At 33.9% G+C, this 20,884-nt stretch overlaps 1 protein-coding gene across 4 annotated transcripts in view; it reads left to right on the forward strand.

The window, feature by feature from the left end:
* LOC121317281 (girdin-like) overlaps nucleotides 1-20,884 on the forward strand; it is a 71,823-nt gene that overhangs the window by 35,913 nt on the left and 15,026 nt on the right. For all 4 annotated transcript variants that reach the window (XM_041253043.1, XM_041253040.1, XM_041253041.1 and 1 more), the window contains exons 6-22: nucleotides 223-306; nucleotides 924-1,064; nucleotides 2,428-2,597; nucleotides 8,403-8,484; nucleotides 8,890-9,048; nucleotides 9,374-9,520; nucleotides 9,606-9,750; nucleotides 10,181-10,365; nucleotides 11,011-11,148; nucleotides 12,260-13,330; nucleotides 13,614-13,741; nucleotides 14,166-14,307; nucleotides 16,225-16,398; nucleotides 16,865-17,026; nucleotides 17,829-18,106; nucleotides 18,614-18,757; nucleotides 20,358-20,544. In XM_041253043.1, the coding sequence (XP_041108977.1) occupies nucleotides 223-306; nucleotides 924-1,064; nucleotides 2,428-2,597; nucleotides 8,403-8,484; nucleotides 8,890-9,048; nucleotides 9,374-9,520; nucleotides 9,606-9,750; nucleotides 10,181-10,365; nucleotides 11,011-11,148; nucleotides 12,260-13,330; nucleotides 13,614-13,741; nucleotides 14,166-14,307; nucleotides 16,225-16,398; nucleotides 16,865-17,026; nucleotides 17,829-18,106; nucleotides 18,614-18,757; nucleotides 20,358-20,544 (3,537 nt within the window). The remainder of the gene's footprint in view (nucleotides 1-222; nucleotides 307-923; nucleotides 1,065-2,427; nucleotides 2,598-8,402; nucleotides 8,485-8,889; nucleotides 9,049-9,373; nucleotides 9,521-9,605; nucleotides 9,751-10,180; nucleotides 10,366-11,010; nucleotides 11,149-12,259; nucleotides 13,331-13,613; nucleotides 13,742-14,165; nucleotides 14,308-16,224; nucleotides 16,399-16,864; nucleotides 17,027-17,828; nucleotides 18,107-18,613; nucleotides 18,758-20,357; nucleotides 20,545-20,884) is intronic.

A 20,884-nucleotide genomic window follows, 5' to 3' on the forward strand; every position in this document is an offset into this window, starting at 1 on the left:
TCTTTTTGATCCAATCATATAGTTGTTTAAGAAACTTAAAATCGACAGAGATTGCAATTTGTGATTGTTTGATTTTAATTTAAGATACTGCCAATTTTGCCTCTTATCCCAGTCCCAAGTAATATATTATAGAAACCTTTTTTATCGTGAGATGACCCCATCACAGGATAAAAGAAAATATGTTTAATATTGTGCACTTGTGTGTTTTTTTTTTTTTTTTAGTGTGAGAAAAAGGAAGAATTCATTGAGAAAATCCAAACCTTAGATTTTGACACAAAAGCTGCAATTGCATCCCACATTCAAGAGGTATTTATTAATAGATGTTTCAATAAAAAGAACATTTCTGGCATTTTATTATTTATACCTAAGTTATTCAATTTCATATTACCAAAAATATCCATGTTGTACATTTTGCAGGGTAAAGGAAAAGTTTCTTGAGTGTTCTGTTTGATGATCTTGCTAACATAAAGCAGCTATGTTGGAGATAATCAATTAATTGAAGGCCCTAAATAATGAAGCCTGTGTTTAATGCAAGTGCCCTGTCCAGAATGGTATAATGATGACAGGACATTTTTCATTAGAGAGCATCTGCTTCAGAACTTACATTAAATAAATATAAATAATTAATATTTTCAGGAGAGGACCAGGAACGTGCTGATTTAAAATAATAACATAGCCATATATATGTAAACGTTAGACATATTATGAAACTGATGATACAACAGTTCTTTTCCTATATATTTTTTTTTTTGTGGTTATATGTATACAGCAAAGTATTGTGCATTAGTGCAGTATATTTAGCAAATAACCCATTTACTATTGTTTTAAATAATATCTACAGGTGGTATTTCATTTAGTTAATGTCCTATACAGTACTCATTAATTAAACTAGTTAATAATGGTATTCCTTTTACTCTTGGAAGGTGACTCACAATCAGGAGAATGTGTTTGACCTACAGTGGATGGATGTTGCTGATTTGTCCCAGGAGGACCTTGACTCTCTGTCCAGGAACATGGCATTACATCTAAAACGAATTGTTGATGAGAGGGATGAATATTCAGAGGTAAAACAAATCATTGGAATTCATGGGGGTGGCGAGTAGGATTATCAGATTAATTCATCATTAAAACATTGACCGTCTTCATTTCTGTTTAATATATATTTTAGTTAATTAATATGATAAGTAAGCAGTTAGAGTAACTCAGTATAACAACCTAGATTTCCTTGCAGGGTACAGTGTATGTAAGCTAGAGCTTTTAATAAGTTAAGAATTAGGAAGGAGCTATTAATTGCGTTTAAGTTATTTAGTTAATAAATAATCCATCTCGACACCCCTTTAAATGGGAAATTCAATAGCCTAATTTTTATCATCTTACTAATCGTATACTACAGAGAGATAAGCTAAGTTGCCTATATGCAGTATATTATGAGTGCACACGTATACAATAGTCTCTGGCTTAGAGAACACCCCTCAGGAAGCAAGCAAAGTGTTCTCTAAGACCGAGTTTGCCACCAGTCACAGTATAAATAAGTCAATAAATAAATAAATAAATACATTTGTATTATTTGTCATGATGCACATGCATCAACATATGAAATGAACTGAATAAGTAAAAGCAAACCAATAGGCAAGTGTATGTTAATAAATTATAATACTAAAGTAACAAACTATCATCAATAAAAGTAAAGCAAAACAACACGGTCAAAAAGCTTAAATCACTATGTACTATAAAATTAGCTGGTGGGTGTGTTTCGGTCTATTACAATGGAAGAGGCAAAAATAATGGGCATTACTTAGGGTTAACTTAACATTAATAAACTAACTGTCAAACTAAATTAACACAGCATCCCTACAAAATGCAGAAGCAATATATAAGCCATGCACATTATTTAACAGAATGGTGAAGAAACTCGTCAGCACAGGAGACGCAAAATTGCTCGGCAACTTGTGTCTGATTCAGGTTTTTTTTCAAGAGTTCAACCAATTTCCACCTATGTATAGCATGCCGAAAATAATTCAATGATTATGATGTTCTGGAAATATTAAATAAACCAATCAGTGTCCCTCAAGACACTGTCGCGATGACAGGTCGCTTTTTTACAAAATAGTACTGTATATGTTGTGAATGGATCGCTATCGGTGCCAAGAAAGTGTTTTTTTTAAGTGAATTTCCTGTTTCTTTAGCCGGAGCACTTGCAACAGGAAAAATCTGTTGTGTTCTCTGGTGTTCTCTTAGGGGGTGTTCCTATACACAGAGAGTATTATATATATATAGATAGATAGATAGATATATAGATATATATAGTTTTGTTTTCAGTTAGTAGGAGAGATTATTGCAGATTGTTTGCAATTTTTTATAAGAATAAGCTTGTTGTGTAATAAAATAATTATATAGTGTTATTTATTTATTTTATTTTTTAAACAGACAATTGTAGAACTTTCCCAGGAACAGGAATGTGGGCATTTTTCACCCAATGCACCAGCGGCACAGTCACCCAATGGATCACCAAGCATGCGTCGCACAGAAAGCAGACAACACTTGTCAGTGGAGCTAGCAGACGCCAAGGCAAAAATAAGAAGGCTTAGGCAAGAACTGTAAGTTTACTGATTGGAATGTAATATAGATTAAGGCATTCTGGGATACACTTAGACAGCCAGGACTTGTATTGAGTTAACACTGTAGAAGTAGTCTCTATAATCTACTGCCTTTTAAGAAAGTAGCACTGCATCAAAAAAAAAGTTAGATATGAAGTCAGAGTTCTTGCAATCTGCCACCATTTATACCAAATGATGTACTTAAATTCTTAATAAATAGACTTATAGCCTTAAATGAGAACGCTCAATGTAGATCGACAATCTGGATAGCTGATTGACTCCAAAATTGACTAACTGAGGAACCGTGATTGCTTATTAAGCACTACCAATCCATAATGTAGTATGAACTCTTTTGCGAAAATACATTCCTTTTTTCGTAAACAGTAATTGCTATAATAATATATATATATATATATATAATATATATATTATTTATAGTATATATATATCGCTCAAAGTTTCTCTGTCCTATAATTAGGGCTGTCAAGCAATTAAAAAAATGTATTGTGATTAATCTTGTGATTCCAAATTTTAATCTTGCATATTTAATTAATGCAATTGCTGCATCCATCTCATTCAAGTTTGTTTTATTACCTAGAAGGCCTTATGTGGTCTTGGACCTTCTTATCTTCAAGCTCTGCTGACCCCATATGTCCCTGGTCGTTCCCTGAGATTGGAAAATGCTAATCTTCTGACAGTCCCTACAGTTTGTTTGAACTCTGTCAGAGCCAATGCATTTAATTATAATGCCCCTCGCCTTTGGAACTTGCTCCCGATTCATATCAGGAATGCTAGCACAATTTAATCTTTTAAATCCTGTTAAATCCTGTTTGAAAATGTATTTGTTTGGGTCTGTTTATTTGTAGCTGGATTATATATATATATATATATATATATATATATATATATATATATATATATATATATATATATATATATGGCTTATGTTTTTGAAATTTTTTATTAATTTCATTATTCAGTGCTTATTTTCAGCTATTTTCAAGTTTTATGTAAATTGTTTTTTCTGGGGGGGCTTTCGCTTTTTATGAAATTAGTGTTTTCGGTTACTTTCCAGAATGCTTGGGTCAAAATAGAGTAGTGCAATTTAACGCATGCTAAAAAAAAAATCTTGAAAGAAATTAATGCGTTAATCGCAGAAATTAACTGTTTAATCTGTTGATACATTAACAGTCAGATGTATAGACAGTCAGAATATATATATATATATATATATATATATATATATATATATATATATATATATATATATATAATATAAGATCGCTAATATATACCCCCATATACCGTGGCATATTCTAGCTTTAGACATGGGGGAGTGGCACAGTTTGCATAAATATTAGCTACAAATGTAAATACATTTATCTAAAATAGATATTATGGTGAAAAAAAATCAGATTTTGAAAGAAATGTATATAATGTCCCATTAAAGAATACAATTAAAGCATATTTGTTAATTGTCTGATAACCCAAAGGTCTTTAAAATGAAAAAATATCAGAAGTTTTATGAAACTGCATGTTTGGAGATTAAAGTATAGATTCTGTGGGTGTAGGTCATGGTGACCTACTTTTTCACTGTCTCACACCTGATTGGCTATTGAAGAACTATTGAAGGCAGTGTCTTGGAAACAACTTGATCAATTTTGTGCATCTTTTTGTTGGTACTGAAATCGTTAATTAAGGATCAATGTGAGTAAGGCTGCAGATGGAAATGTGCTCTGGAGGTTGGTATTATTAGTTAGATTGACTATTCAGTAAAGCGTTTTCTTCATACTCTTGATTGTAATTGTAATACATTGCTACAGCACCCCATCATTTACAAAAACCTATAATTACTTGGTGATTTTAGACAGCTCACAAATAGAAAGATTTTTTTTCTGCTGTAGCACACTGCCAGAATCACAGGTCTGCAGTGTTCACATGACTTGCTAATATGACATTTGGCAAACAAAAAATGGAAATTCTACCTGTAACTTAATTGGTAACACTCAGTGTTGTGGCTGTCGCAAGCCAGTTGCAAACGAGTCGTAGGTCTAGGGTGAAATGTACTAAACATGTGCAATGCTGTTAGCAGCTTTTTAGGTAATGCTTTTTGGCAGCAGTTTTGCTTTGCTGTTCAGCCTTAGATGAATGTAATTATGGGCGTTCCAGCATAAATTCACAAAAATAAGGTGGCGATGAAGGTTTTCAAATATTATAATGAGATGTACTAAAGCTGCCGGCAATTGCGACACTTACAATTGCATCAATATGTTAAGAACTTTTGAAAGCACATTTTAAACAGTCGCAGTTGTTGCTGGAATTTTTCAGTCCGCTTTTTCTCATGCATTGCCGGTTGTGCTCAATACATTTCTGAGGCGAACACCCAAGTACCTATTTTTCCCTAAAAGCAGAGTGTACTTACAAGCCTTGAAAACAAATGTATATGACATTTCTGGTTTCTCCAACATATTTGGAGCAATAGACTGCACACATGTGCCGCTAACCCCTTCAGTTCATTCTGAGCCTCTGTCTAAGACCATGATCTATTTTGTGTTAATTGTCTAGGCTAGTAAGTAGGCCAAGTTAAAAATAATAATAAAAAAAAACAAACGCTAAAATCATTTAGTTTCAATTTAAAATAATCTTTTATTTACATTGTACACCACTGAGTGCAATGCAGCAGCATGATTTATTTTGTGTTACCAGTAGGCTAAAGTAAAAAGAAAGTGCGCTTGGTATACATTTGATTTTAATACTGTACTGTATACTGTATAGGCCTACTGTGCAGATTTATATTTTTATATAAATTAATGTGTAGCCTACCCAAAACACATTAGTGTTATTTCAGCTCAATGATTTATACATTTGAAATACAGCACTATAAATGTATGTGTGTGCGAGTGTATTGTATTTTTTTTAAAACTGACACCACTTTATGTCGGACAAACGAGGTGCTACTGTATGATTAGTGTTCCGCATTTTCGGTTTTTATCTTTAAAAACAGTTTATTTTACATATATTAAAATAGGGATGAAATCGGTAAAAAAAAAAATTAAATTTAAACATTGGTAAAAATCGGGGAAAAAAATCTCAGTATATACATTTTGCATGTGGAATTGATGTGTAGCAGTTCTGGTTTCTTATTAAGTTTAATGTCCCTGGCATGTATGATGAAGCAGAATCTGCAGATCGAAGTCACATTTTCCCAAGTTAGCTGGTACTGTGCTGATGGAAATACTATCTACAGAAGGTATGAACATGACATCAGCACAAAATAAGCCAGGTTTATTCACCTTGAAATCATAAAAAGAAAAGAAAATTGACAGAACTGGACGGTGCAAGCCATCGGGAGACGCGTCAAAAATCACACTGGACATTTCCATCAATGCATTCCATAAGTACCATGTAAAGCATTGCCATTTTCTGTCAAATATTTACAATTAAGATTGTCGGCATTAGGCAGTGTTTTAGCTGATGGACAGTACTGTCGCACAAAGTCGCCAATAGATACCTCGGCTCTCTGCAATAAACAGTGGCTGTCCAGCAAAGCACAGTGCTCTGACAAACTCATTAACACAGTCATTCTGCGCTCTCTTTTATTGAAGCCTGTGTAAAAGCATCATACATAGATTTCTTGTCTCTCAGTTCACATTCTTGTTTTAGTTTAATGTGTCTCTTATTTTACAGTATCTTTTTATTGTCAGTGCGAAAATGTACCTCAATGCAGCAGTATTTGCAGCGCTATGTATCCTCTGCCTCTTCTGACCCACTTCTGCTATTTTTGCTTTTTGTATACTTCAAAACATTTGTTTTCTTTTGCATGTTCATAAACTCGTTTATGTTTTCTCCCCAATCCTCATCCACTAAAAATATTATATTTTAGTGTATTTCAATTTAGTTTTTGATCAAGCCAGTAGTTACTATGCCCAGCAATTGCCACAATAATCAGACTTTGATTGGCCAAAGTAATCAGGTGATAATGTGTTTGTGAAGTGACAAAGAACAACATTTGAACATTCTTTCATCCTCTGACATCTAAACATCTGCTGTACCCTAAGGATACAGTATAGGGCTGCTTATTAGTCAGAGTCAAAATAAAACACAATTGTAATCAAATATTGTGTATTTCCTAGAAAATAGTACCGGGAAAATATTGAATAACAGACAAAAATTTGGTATAAATCAGTAAAAACCGGCGTCCAGTTAAAAAAATAAATAAAAATTCTCTATTTTTTCAGTAAATTCGTAATAAACCGGAAACGCGGAACACGATGTATGATTATGAAAAGCTTTTTGATAGAAACACATTTTTTATTTGGGGGTGGAGGTGGGGGCCCCACTATAGAATCTGATGGGATTAAACTGCCTTTTATTATTTATTCCAAAAAATATCACACGACTCGCAATGCTAAAGAGCTTGCTAAGATGACGCAACAAATATTTAAATTAGTATATAGCATCTCTCTTTATTAACATATTTTCTCTTAGTGCATGAGACAAAATGTATATTTTGCTAGTTCTCACAAGGAAAATTCCTTTTTTTCTTTTAATGAAGAAATTGGGTGCAAATTAATTAGATTTATTTTGGTTTTGTTATAATCCCATGTTTACATTTTTCCATATTTTTTTAGCATAACGGTCAAGTCCCTGTTCATAGTATTAAATAAAGTCCAAAAAGTTTTTCTAACTGCTTTTAATTTGCAAATTGCTGTTAGCCTAAATATCTAGCTTATAGTAAGTTCCATCAAATGTGGTCTGGACAACTATAGTATTTTGTTTTGTTTGTTTGTTTTTTCTATGTGTATATCAGCTGTTTTCGTTCAAGAGTCTGTTTAGTATTTCCTGTTCTATAGTGCTTAGCTGGATCTTCTGTGTTTCCTTTTGAGTAGTGTTTGACATTATGTAGGCTTACAGTATGTTGCAACGTAAATTCCACATATAGATTGTGTTAGGATCCAATTTACTGTGACATCTGACTCAACAAATAAGAGGCAGTTAGGTACAGCATTAAGAAAAATAAAACATCTATTCTGATATTTGAAAAGCACCAACACATGTTTGAATTCAATCGCCAGATGCATGTCTTGCCCTCTTTCACACTTATTGTCATGTGGTGATTATTATCATCCTGAAAGATGTTGCAATTTTCCTGGTAAAAAACAACTTTATGCCAGTGATCCCCAGTCCAACTATTCTGCCACTAGATTTGTGCAATCCTGTTGGTTTCTGATTTTAGCAATAGGCAGCATGGATGTGACATTGTAATGCCTACCCCCTGTGCAAATGTCGCAAAATACAGCAGGGACAGAAATTACAGCTTCACACCACTAATGGTCATTTTCAAACCACCTCAATTCAGAAATAGAGTTTTTAGGAGGCTTTTGAAAACAGACTTATTGGTTAGCAGAAACAGCAATAGAGAACACATATAACATGACATTAAACAGGTTTGAAATTAAATAATAAGAAAATGTACATGATGTGATGATCTCTTTAAGCTGTTTTGTGATAACTGGCGATCAGACAGACAGAGCTTGCTTTGCTTCAAGTCTTCAAGGCTGCTGTTGTGTAAAACACAGTTAATGCACGCTTAGACAGAACAGAATGTGTGATAAAAATTCACTAGCATCTTCACCTTGGGCAGTGATGTAATCTACATGGTAACATATGCAAATTGAAATGTCACTCTTCATGGAGTTTCACATGTTTTGTCCAATCCATATATCGTGCAGTATAAATATGTGTACTGTAAATATATCTCATTGATTTGATTCCTAATAGATCATAATGTTTTGCTACTTTCAGGGAAGAGAAGAGTGAGCAGCTGCTAGACTGTAGGCAAGAGCTGGAGCACATGGAAACAGAGCTGAAACGGATTCAGCAAGAGGTGCTTGACAAATTAACCGATTTAATGATGACACTATTCAGTATAGTTCTTTAGACATAAAAAAACTAGTGTGCAACTACAGAATAGTATTATTGTATATGTTATTGTGTGTGTATGTACTGTATATTTAGAATAATGGCAGACAAATACTGTTACTCACAAGTTTCTTTTCTTCTCATCAATGGAGCTCAATTACATTACATTATTTATATCAAGTCAGAGTCTGTGATTGTTTAGCAATAGTAATTTGTAGACTCTCAGATAGCACCTTAAATGTGACCTTTTTCATTTACTATTAATGTTTTTGATTGTTGTACCTCTCTTGTAGTTTTATTTAGGGGGAGGACATATAAATATGTTTTTGATGTAATGGAATCACATTTTATTTCTCTGTTTCATTGCCAGAGTATGCTGTTGCTGGCAGATGCCCGTTCAGCCAGAGCGTATCGTGATGAGCTGGATGCTCTCAGAGAAAAGGCAATTAGAGTTGACAAGCTTGAAAGTGAAGTCAGCCGGTACAAAGAAAGATTACATGACATTGAATTTTACAAAGCCAGAGTTGAGGTATGTTAGGATGCTGGATGTTTTTGACAAATTGACAAACTTCAACAATGTCTTAATTTGGTTATTGTATTTCAACTGATTTAAAATTGCTACTGCAGCTTCTTGAGGAGAAAATGCTATTTAACAAAAAAAAAAAATTGTGTGCATTTGTTTTAAAAGAAAGGAAAAAAAAAACAGCATCTGGCACCTGCTTATTTTTCACATTAATCCTGCTGGTCAGCAAATTGTATTGTTCTACTGCTTGTTCTTGAAAGTAATCTTAAACTGTGTAGCCCCTACTGCATGCTGCTTTTTGCAGTGTTTAAAGGTCCTCTATGTACTTTAGGAATTAAAGGAAGATAACCAAGTTCTATTGGAAACAAAGATCATGTTGGAGGATCAACTAGAAGGATCTCGAGCCCGTTCTGACAAACTGCATGAGCTAGAGAAAGAAAATCTACAAGTGAAGGCAAAAATACATGACTTGGAGATGGTAAATACAGTATATTTTGCATAATCAGATTTTATTTATTTGTAATAAAGCATTAAATAAAACAAAGAATATGTTTATTCCTCAGGAACGTGATATTGACAGAAAGAAAATCAAGGACCTGTCAGAAGAAAACCTGGCACTGGAAATGGCTCAAAAACAGAGTATGGATGAATCATTGCATCTTGGCTGGGAATTAGAGCAGCTTTCCAAGACCACTGAGCGCTCAGAAGGTAATCAGATATGTTCTCATTAGCAGTTCTGTGAAGACCGTCAAAAAAAATACTGTTTACCTCCCCGTGGTGCACCTGTGTGATTATCTCTGGCAACCAAACATAAATAGATTGTTTTTTTTTTTCTCATGGCTGATTGATTTTAGAGAAGTTGAATGTCTGATAGTGTATTAGTGAAGAATTGTTTAATGTAAACATAAAAATGTACTTATATTACACTTGAGGAGTGCTATACAATATTTTGAATTTGAATGCATTTATATAGTGCAAAGGTTATTAAATAAATGCTACTGTTCCCAAGAGGAAAAAAAGTTTAGTTCTGTTTGTGTTATTATTTTTGCCAGCAATGTGGGTTATGTCAATAGCCCATAAACATAAATTCATAATTCAATGCCAGTTATCCTTTATCCATTTTTCATTTTGTTTTCAGTGCCTCAAAAATCATTGGGTCATGAAGTTAGTGAATTGACTTCAAGCCGATTGCTTAAGCTGGAAATGGAAAACCAGAGTCTTTTAAAAACGGTTGAAAACCTTAGAACTACAACGGATCCTTCAGAAGACAGTAACCCGAGGTTCCTGAAAATGGAAAAAGAAAATCTGAGATTAAGCAAAAAGGTTATTATCGAGCCTTCTGCGTATTCATTAGATTAGATTGCAGAAGAATTCTGTTAGAAAACTGCAAAATTCAATGAGCATCCTTGTTATACTAGATTACTCTTGACCAATTACTGATCTAATGTACTGTATTCCATATGTGATATTGCAGTGGAAAAATTAACTGAATGGTAGTATAGGTGCCAATATAAATCTGTTGAATTTGTGTAGTTAGAAATAGTAAATAACTAAAGCATGAAAAGAACCATTTCTTTTTTATACAAAACATTTATTTCGCTAGTTGTACTGTATACAGTATATGTTTTATCTTGACTGTCACTTAGTAATAACTAGTATGCTGTAGTATGCTGTAAAAGTATTTTTTGTTTTCATCAGCCTTCTTTTTATAGCACCCCTTGTCTTCTTAGGATGCAATCCATCTAGTGGAGTAAACAGCTGGAACTACAAATCAATTACCTTCAACCACCACAGATTACTCTATAGGGGTCCAGTGGATGCAGCTGAGAAGCTCAGTGTGTTTATTATTGAGACTTCAATCAGCACTTTTAAACCAGCCTCTTCCTAATTTTATCTGTCTGTATATATTTATAGTTAATTGCATATGCTCCTAGCGATCCTGCCTTTAAACTGTTTTAACTTTCGCAGTTGGAAAGGCTTGAGAATGAAATGAGCATCGAGAAGCAAAGCCTGATAAATGTAGAAAATTTGAGCCACGATCTGATGAAAGAGAAAGCTCAACTTGAAAAGACTATTGAGACCCTTGGAGAAAACTCTGAAAGACAGGTACAAACCAACTATGGGAACATAATGAATCTTAATAAGTCTGTTACTGGTGAAACAACAACAAAAAATATATATTCATAGACTTTTTTTTTACAAATTAACCATTTCACTGCCACATTGTTTCAATCAACAATACAACTCTTTTTCACATATTCAATTTATTTCATGTTTACAAACCATTCAATCTGATGTAAAATTTTTCTTTGATTATACCCTGTAACAGGAAGACATTACATACATAGGTCGTCACTGAATAATACTGAATCAGACAGAGTAGTGGGTGTTGACACGTAGGCAGATGGTAATCCTAGCACCGGATTTAATAAAGAAAAGACAACAAAGCTAAAAATAAAAGTTTACCACACAAGGCGAGCGCTAGCCTCACTAAAAGAGATGTCCTGCTGCAGGAACCTATTACACTACGAAGTCTCTACATACTTTTTTGGGATCAAATCCCCTAAACTGACCTAATGAAGTCCCGGCATCCTCCGGGTGACTTCAGCCTCTTTCTGACGGCGTCGGGTGGGCAATGCCTTCACGAACACTGTCTTTAAGTGGTAGGGTTTTGTGTAGTAGTTCTCTCCATGCAGCAGACACTGTCCTCGATGTAAACACAGTAAGCTTTTGCTCAGCGCCTGTATGTATGGCTATGGTTGTGCAGTAACCTCGAGCTGTGGCACTTTGAGCTGCACGCAGGCTCCCCAGGCACGCCCCCGAGCCAATCAGTACCTCCCAATCAGCTCAGCACTGGGCAAGCCTACCTTCTCAATTAGTTGCCTAGCAGCACGTTCCAGCTGCTTCCATAAAGAGGCACACATGCACTCAAGAACCAATGACAGGGTAATCACTGTCACATACCCCTTGGGATGCTTTGTTTTTGTTTTCAAAAACTCCTATTTTTAGTTAATCACAAAAGCTATTTAGCAGTAAACATATAAGTGACGTATCACCAAAGAAACCAAACACTACTTTACCAGGTATGATTGAGAATGAGTATTAGCTAGCAGGTACTGTAAATGCATTGGTCCTTAATAGCCTTTTAATACTTTATGAATATAGCCCTACTTGATTACTTAAGAATGAATTTGACAATATTGGTTATGTTTTCAAGGTGAAAATATTGGAGCAAGAAAATGAACACTTAAATCAAACCATATCCTCCTTAAGACAACGCTCCCAAATAAGTGCAGAGGCAAGAGTAAAGGACATTGAAAAAGAGAACAAAATCCTGCATGAGTCAATTAAAGAAACTAGCAGCAAGCTAAACAAGATGGAGTTTGAAAGGAAACAGCTTCGAAAGGAGCTTGAACATTATAAAGAAAAGGGAGAAAGGGCTGAAGAGCTGGAGAAAGAGGTGCATCGTCTGGAGCGGGAAAGTGAACAGCTTCAGAAAAAAATTACAGGCCTAACTATCACCTGCGATAAAGTGGAGCCATTGGAGCAAGAAAACTTAAATTTAGAGGTTGAGAACAGAAAGTTAAAGAAGAAACTGGACAGCTTGAACAATCTCAGCTTTCAGTTAGAGACGCTGGAGAAAGAAAACACACAGCTTGATGAAGAAAATTTAGCTCTAAGAAGAACAGTAGAGTCATTAAAGTCATCCTGCATCAAGGTGGCACAGCTGGAACTGGAAAACAAAGAGCTGGAAAAAGAAAAATGGCAGTTGAAGAAAAGCCTGGATCAGATGAAAGCATCTTCTAAGAAAACAGAGCGCTTGGAGGTCAGCTGTCAAGGGCTCGATACAGAAAACCAAATGCTCCAAAAGGCACTGGAGAACAGCAACAAAAAGATCCAGCAGCTTGAAAGTGAACTAAAGGAGGTGGAGACTGAAAACCAAAGCTTGCAAAAAAGCCTGGAGGAGCTCAAAATTTCTAGCAAACGCTTAGAGCAATTAGAAAAAGAGAATAAGATACTGGAGCAAGAAACTTTGCAGCTGGAAAAAGACAAAAAACAACTGGAGAAGGAGAACAAGAGGCTTCGACAGCAGGCTGAGATCAGAGACGTCACAATTGATGAAAACAACATGAGAATTGTCAACCTGGAGAAAGATAATAAGTCACTCAATAAAGAAATGAATGTTTTCAAAGACTCATGCGGACGAGTCAAAGACCTGGAAAAGGAAAACAAAGAGCTTGTAAAACAGGCCACAATAGATAAAAAGACTCTAGTAACATTACGAGAGGTAATGTTTTTGCCCAATAAGTACAGATAAGTGTAAAAGGAATGGGTCTACCATACAGTACAGTATTTGATGTGGTTCATTTAGAACATCAATTCTAGATCATAATACACTGTTGTCCAGATCGTTATACAGTCTTGTGCAGATCATTAGATGGACATGTAAAGCACTAATGTTTTTCACTTTTTAATGTTACTAGTTTTACTATTTGAATGCACCCTGTCAAAGGTATAAGTGGTCTTTTAAACATTAGGTGGGAAAACTAATGAATTCATTGATGTTTTAGGAGCTGGTGAGTGAGAAACTGAAGGCTCAACAAATGAATAATGATCTTGAAAAACTGACACATGAGCTGGAAAAAATAGGATTAAACAAAGAGGGACTCTTAGATGATGAGCAAAGTACAGAAGACAGGTAAGATAGTTACCAAAGATAACACATCTAACAAATCACCCTAGGCAGCCTCTCCAAACTATCAGGTAAACAAGGATGGGTTTCTGCTATTGGAAGCAAAGAAGAGCCCTGTCTTTTACTGACATAGCCTTCACAAGGAACATCTGGCATTCCATTTGTAACTGGCTTGTAAACAATTTGTGATAATCTTTTTGGTGCTTCCAGTCATGTGAAATCTTTATCTGGCTGATAAGACTGGACTGGATTCACATTAGGTTTAATTTATAATGAACAGTAAACTAATCCTTAAAGTAAAAATATGTATAATCACAGTTAAAGTAAGTGAATACTTTACTAATATTTCTTGAAGGTAACATTTTTGTGATTTTAAAATAAATTGAGATCTTTTTTTTTTTTTTTTTTTTTTGCTGCAATACCGTAACAGTAGATACAAGCTGCTGGAGTCTAAACTTGAATCCACATTGAAAAAGTCTCTTGAGATAAAATTAGAAAAGATTGCTGCCCTTGAAGCTCGCTTGCAGGAATCTTCAAACCTGAACCAGCAGCTTCGCCAGGAACTCAAAACCGTAAGTTCTTAAACATAATACATGTCTCAGACACCATAGAATTTGGACTTAAACATTGGGTGAGTTAATTGTGCCTTAAAATGGGGATTATTGAAGTTATAATATTACTAACATAAATATGCTGAACAGTATTACAATTAAGCATCTATAAAATGTACTTGTTCTCATACAAACCTTTATTATTTATTATAATAAAGTAGTTGAGTATTGTGGAAATATATATATAGCAGTTGGGTCACCAGAGAACTCCAGTCAGCGCCTGAGGGTTAAAATAACTTTTTAGGAGTCAATTTCTGGTAGTTCTTCACATAAAAAGCAAACTCAAGTAGAATTTCATCAAAATTGCTACTTTTATCATCAGTAGCATTTATTTTGTCATTGCTTTTTTGTTGCTTATCTTGAAAAGATATCTATAGATAATACACTAAAGTGGATGCTTGCAGGAAATGAAACATTCATTTGGTGCGCATAGAAAAGTTTTCAGTTATCAGGTGTAGCACTTTGGACCTGTTCAGGGTGGTGTGACTGAATTGAAGAATCGATGAGGCAGTTATTCATGCTCTCTTGTAGTTTTATTTACAAGTATTTACAAACAAATGCAAAGAAAACAAAACAAAACCTATCTTCCTAAGGAGAACTAAACTCATATTTTCTTTTGTATAATTATTTGTCTATAACAGGACAGCTAAGCTGTTTCCCTGTAACGTTTTTAACTCAAGCACCAAACTTTTTCTCTTTTCTCCACTACACCCTTCCCAGAGCCTCTCCAGAATTGAGTTTCTATATCCCCACCTGTTAAGCAAATCCATTTTTAATTGCTTCTATTCATAACTAATAATCACCTTGTTACACACTGGTGTTGCGTGCTAGACTTTAGCAGACCAATGACCTCTAGTGGCCTTGTCTCTGCTATTGCAGGCTGTCCAATTTCACTGTGTGTGGAATAATGCTGTTATCACTAACATATATTCCCTGTCTTACCTTGGTACACAGGTTAACATACAGTGGGTATTTTAATTAAGGACACTGTCTATTACTTCTGTTCATCATTATTCTAGCATAACTGATACAGTCTTCTCTTCCACATTCGGCAATTTGCTTCTCCACTTTAGATATGAGCTTTCCAAACCTTGTGAAATGCAAGAATAGTTAGAGAACCCTTCCTTCACTGGTGCATGGCTGTACATATTTATGCAAAGCAGCTTATACCTGTAGTTGGTTTAAAAGTAAAATTTATCCTCGCAACTTAGACAATATGTTAGTATATTTAAATGGCAATGTAGTCCAAGTGGGCATGAAAAAAGCCACTGTTGCCATAATTTTAAAATATTTTACACATTTCTTCCAGCAGAGTCAGTAAAGCTACATTTTCATAAGCTTTTTTGGCTTCTGAATGATTCAGGATGTAATTCGTTTTCCAATAGCAACTCATTTTAGGATAATTTTAGTCTGCCTATCCAATTAGTATAACCAACAACAGTATAAAGGAGTATTTAGAGAAAAAGGCATTACTTGGGGAAAAAAGCTTTATTGTGTTACTTTAGCAGCAATTTATTATATTAATTTGTAAAGCAGTTTTCAGAATGTGCTGGCTATAGTTTAAAACATCAATCACTCCCCCTCAGTACCCCACTTACTGTAGTGGTCATTGGACTACCACTCACACATTTTGAATAGATGTTTGAGCATTAATTTGTTTATATTTTAAATTCAAACACTTATTTACAGTATTCCTTCAAATTTAAGACGACCTCGAATTTAAGACGCAGCCCAAATTTCCTAACCTCAATTTGAGAAAAAAAAAAACATCAAATAAAGACGCATTTACAAAGATACAACATCAGTTACACATATAAGAGCCATTTATACAAAGGAATTACATAGAAGTTATGTATGTAAGTCTTTCTGTTCGTTTAGGTTAAAAAGAACTATGAAGCACTTAAGCAGAGAGAGGAAGAGGAACATATGATGCAGAGCTCTCCACCCAGAGCGGGTGAAGAAACCCCGACTGTCAGTAAATGGGAGGAGAGTCATGAAGCCACTCGGGAGCTTCTAAAGGTCAAAGACAGGCTAATTGAGGTGGAAAGGAATGTGAGTTCTGTTTAGTATCCTTTAAAATCTGCACAGTAATATATTTAATACAGTTTTTAGCTTGTAAGTTTCAAATGATAATTGTATATTGTATGTTTCAATTGTGCCTAAATAATTTTTGAAACTTTAGCTAATGTTGTTTTGTTATTCAAGTGCAATTTCTAAAAAAAGAGAGTTTTCAAATTCCATACTGCTTTTGTAAATAAAGCCGTGTATCAATATCCTATTTTTGCATATGGACCATTGCACTCATGTCTATCATATTACATAAAATGTAAGATATGTCAGATTATAAAGTTGCTAAATATGTGGTCATTGAGGTTGTTTCTAAAGCTTTTAATATATATATATATATATATATATATATATATATATATATATATATATATATATATATATATATATATATTTATATATATGATATATATATATATTCGTGTATATATTTTTCTCTTTTATTTGATAGAATGCTACACTCCAGGCAGAAAAACAGGCCCTGTGGACACAGCTAAAACAGTTGGAGAGCCAGAGTGATAATCTACTGGCACAGATCCTAGCACTCCAGAGACAAACAGCCACTTTACAAGAGCACAACACTACGTTACAGACACAGAGTGCTAAACTTCAGGTTATTCTTCTCTACTCAATTGCTATGCTATGAAACCATGGTAACAAGTACTCATGGAAGTACATTTGGCCTTATTTAACAAGATCTTTTTTTTTGAAGAAAACAAAAAGTAATTGAACACCCCTACATATTTATTAATACTCAAAATAAAGTGTGACCCTGCACTCTGGAGTAAAGACCTTAATAAATTGGTCCCATTGTTTCTAAAAATATATATTATTACTGTTTTTTTTTTGTTGTTTGTTTTTTTATAAAAAGAGAAAATTCTGAACTTATGCCTCTGTTATAACATAGTTTTGGGAACTCATACTGTACTAAAAAACAATACTGTTGTTCTGTTTTACATACAGAGTGCAGCTCCCTCTGCTGTCTTTAAGTGGTAATGATTCATAAGCCATACTTAAGCCAATGATTTTTGAAAATATATCTCTCATGCACCCTGCTTCTACTGTTTTTTACATTTTTAAATTTTTTTATTTTAATAAATACACTTTTTTTACTTTTGATTTGTTCCATATGTTCTGTGCATGGGTTTGGTTGATTTATTATACTTGATTTATTATTTTCTATAAATAATAAATAAAAGCTTAGTCTACCAGGCTGTACAATATACATTTTCTGAGACACAAAACAGTAACGGAAGGAAGCTAGATTTTCTATAATATTTTCACAGGTAATCTGAGCTGCTGATCATTTCAAATGCTTGAATGAAAGCTATCCAAGTTAAAAGTGTTGATATTGCTTTGAAAAGACTGCATCATTATACCTAATCTAATTTAGTTTTTTAATTCAATATCCACAGGTGGAGAATTCAACTCTAAATTCACAAAGTGCATCACTGATGACCCAGAACTCACAACTTCAGTTTCAGCACTCCACCATTGAAAGTGATAACGAATCCCTAATCAAAGAAAAAGAAGAGCTAAAATCCATGTATGACTTGCTAGTAAAAGATCACGAGAAACTAGCAGCCCTCCATGAACACCAGGCAGCAGAGTATGAATCGCTCATCAATAAACATGGCAGCCTTAAATCGGTCCACAGAAACCTAGAAGTGGAGCACAAGGACCTTGCGGACAGGTATTATATGCTAGCAGTTCAATATCTGTGGCTCATTACTACATTTTTAAAGATATGTCACGAATACAGATGATGTCAATTAGGTTTTCATTTTCAAGTGCCTGTTAATCCTAAAATGAGCTTTAGAGTATAATGGATTCTTTCAACAAATTATGTGGTTGAGTAATTTGAATATTTTGTGACCTAGTGCAATTATTTGACTTTTTGGTCCCATTGGATGTTTTTTTTTTACTTTGAGAAATTGAAAATTACAAAAAAATAGCTTTAAAAAAGGGTCATATTGATATTTTGATAAAATATAAGTTTCTGAGTGAATAATGTAATAGGACAGTAATTTCTGCTTTGTAAGATGAAAATAATATGGAGGGTATCCTCTGAGCACTAAAATTGCAATTAGCAAAGTAGCAAAACATGCTGAACTGGCTAAACCATTTCTTTGAAAAAAACAATTCCTTATTCATTATTGAAAAGCCTATTGAGTTATTAACACAGTCCACTCGTCCATAGGTACAATCACCTACTCAAGCAAAAGGCCCAGTTAGAAGAGCTGGAGAAAGTCTTGAAAGCAGAGCAGGAGAACATGCTCTTAGAAAAGAAGAGCCATGAAACTACATCTGCAGAGTATCAGAACCTGCGTGATGAAAACGACAAGTATTGAAAATAAGCATGTTCTGTAATTCTAAAATCTATTTCTGTATGTTTATGTGGTATTTTATGTTGATAGAAAATTTACAACTGCCCACTGTGTGATTTTTAGGACTTACAATTAACCATAGTTAACTTCTGTGATTAACGTGTTAATTCTTGGGGAGATAATTTTTTTAATGTATGTTAATCTCATAATTCATTTCCTGTGGCACCATTTTAGTGAATGCCAGGATTGAATGAGTGTAGTCATCATTTGAATATAAAATTAGTTACAGAACCACAGTATGTAGCAAAGCAAACTGAAGTCTGAATGGGACTTTTTTTAGTTTTTACTTTCTGATGGTTCATTGGATAGATAGAGGGTTGCTTGTATCTACTGTCAAAGTGAGTTCCAGTATCACAGAAGCTGTAAAACCTGTATGCTAAACATGCTTTCACTTCTCAAAATGCACTGTAGTAGTTTTTCTGCTACAGACAACAACAATAGAACACCAAATGAAACCCTTCAGTACTCTTAGAAATTCAGGATTGCTGCAAACTCATCAATCAAGCTAGGTACAATACTATAAGTATAACCCGTTCTGTTAGATAGCTACCAGACTGCAGACCCGTACACATTGTGGCTTTGTTTTATTTCAATAACCACATTTATTTTAAACGATCATATTTACAATTGTGGAGGATATAACCGTTAATCAGTGAATATTTTGTTTATTTAGGCAATTTCAAATTATTAGTAAAAGAGCATTTGAAATTATTATTATTATTATTATTATTATTATTATTATTATTATTATTATTATTATTATTATTATTATTTAACTGGAAATTAAAAACATCAGTTTATGAGTAAAGGAAACTGATAATTGTAAATGCAGTAAGGTGAGTAATACACTGACTTCATTGGGATTTAGCAATATAAAACTATAAATGATGATAATAATATTATCAATAGCAGTAATAAAACAAACTTAAATGAGATGGATGCAGTAATTTTATCAATTAAATATGCGATTAAAACCAAGATTAACTGAGATACATTTTTTACATCTCAAGATTAATCACAATAAAAAAAATATATATCACTTGACAGCCCCAGTGAGTTTTTAAATCTGGCTGGTGTAAGGCTTTGGAATAATTAAATAGGGAAAGTCCATCCCTTAGCATTGAGAGCAAGAGTCAAATTACAGGAGTACTTTTCATAAACAGTCAGGAAAAATTAACCCTGGCTCTGCTTTATAAAGAACAGGATCCTCTTTTACAAATAAAGAAATGTGTTATTATGCAGTACCATGAAAATGGTGTGCACAATAGCTCTAAAGCAGTAAGAGGTAAAGTGCCACAAAACAAAGCAGATCCTATTTGAAAATCTTGGCAGAATACTTTTTCTAAAACCAACCCTAATCTCGGCTCATTTTACGCTCTTTAAAAGGCTACAAAGAGCGAGACAGGAATAAATGCACTGTATTTAAATGTAAATTATTGTAATCATACTATTTGCATGCACCATCTGGGAAATATATACTATATGATTTTTTGCTGAAAAGTATGTTCCATGCTGTATTGATGTAATCCTTTGTTACAATTGTCTTGATCTTTGAAGGCTGAATCAAACATACTGCCAATTACTGAAAGAGAATGAAGGACTGCAGGCTGACCACAAGAATATCAAAGGTTTGCTGAATAGCGCAACGCTTGAGCAAACCCGGCTGGAAGCAGAATTTTCCAAGTTAAAGGAACAGTATCAGCAGCTAGATATTACATACACGAAACTGAACAATCAGTGTGAGGTATTGTGGGTGTTTTTTAATTAATGGGTTTCATATGTCAATTATCAAATGTCTGTTTTCATTTTTTGCAAGAATTGTGGGAGTAGTTCATATCAATATAAAACTTTATTATAAACAGTGTTAAAGAACTACTAATTAAGGTAAAATACATTTTCTTGCCACTGATTAGTACTAATCAAGATTATTTGCTTGTATTTTTTTTTACTTCAATTTGGAATCTGCATGTTTTTTAAAGACAACACTACAGATGAAAAGTTGATGCTGTGCCCTGTTGCCGTTTATCTATAGCACTTTATTTGAAATATTTATATGTCCTGAATAAAAGTGAAACAACAAAGGT

This window comes from Polyodon spathula, chromosome 6 (genome assembly GCF_017654505.1).
Source record: "Polyodon spathula isolate WHYD16114869_AA chromosome 6, ASM1765450v1, whole genome shotgun sequence".
Classification (NCBI taxonomy): domain Eukaryota; kingdom Metazoa; phylum Chordata; class Actinopteri; order Acipenseriformes; family Polyodontidae; genus Polyodon; species Polyodon spathula.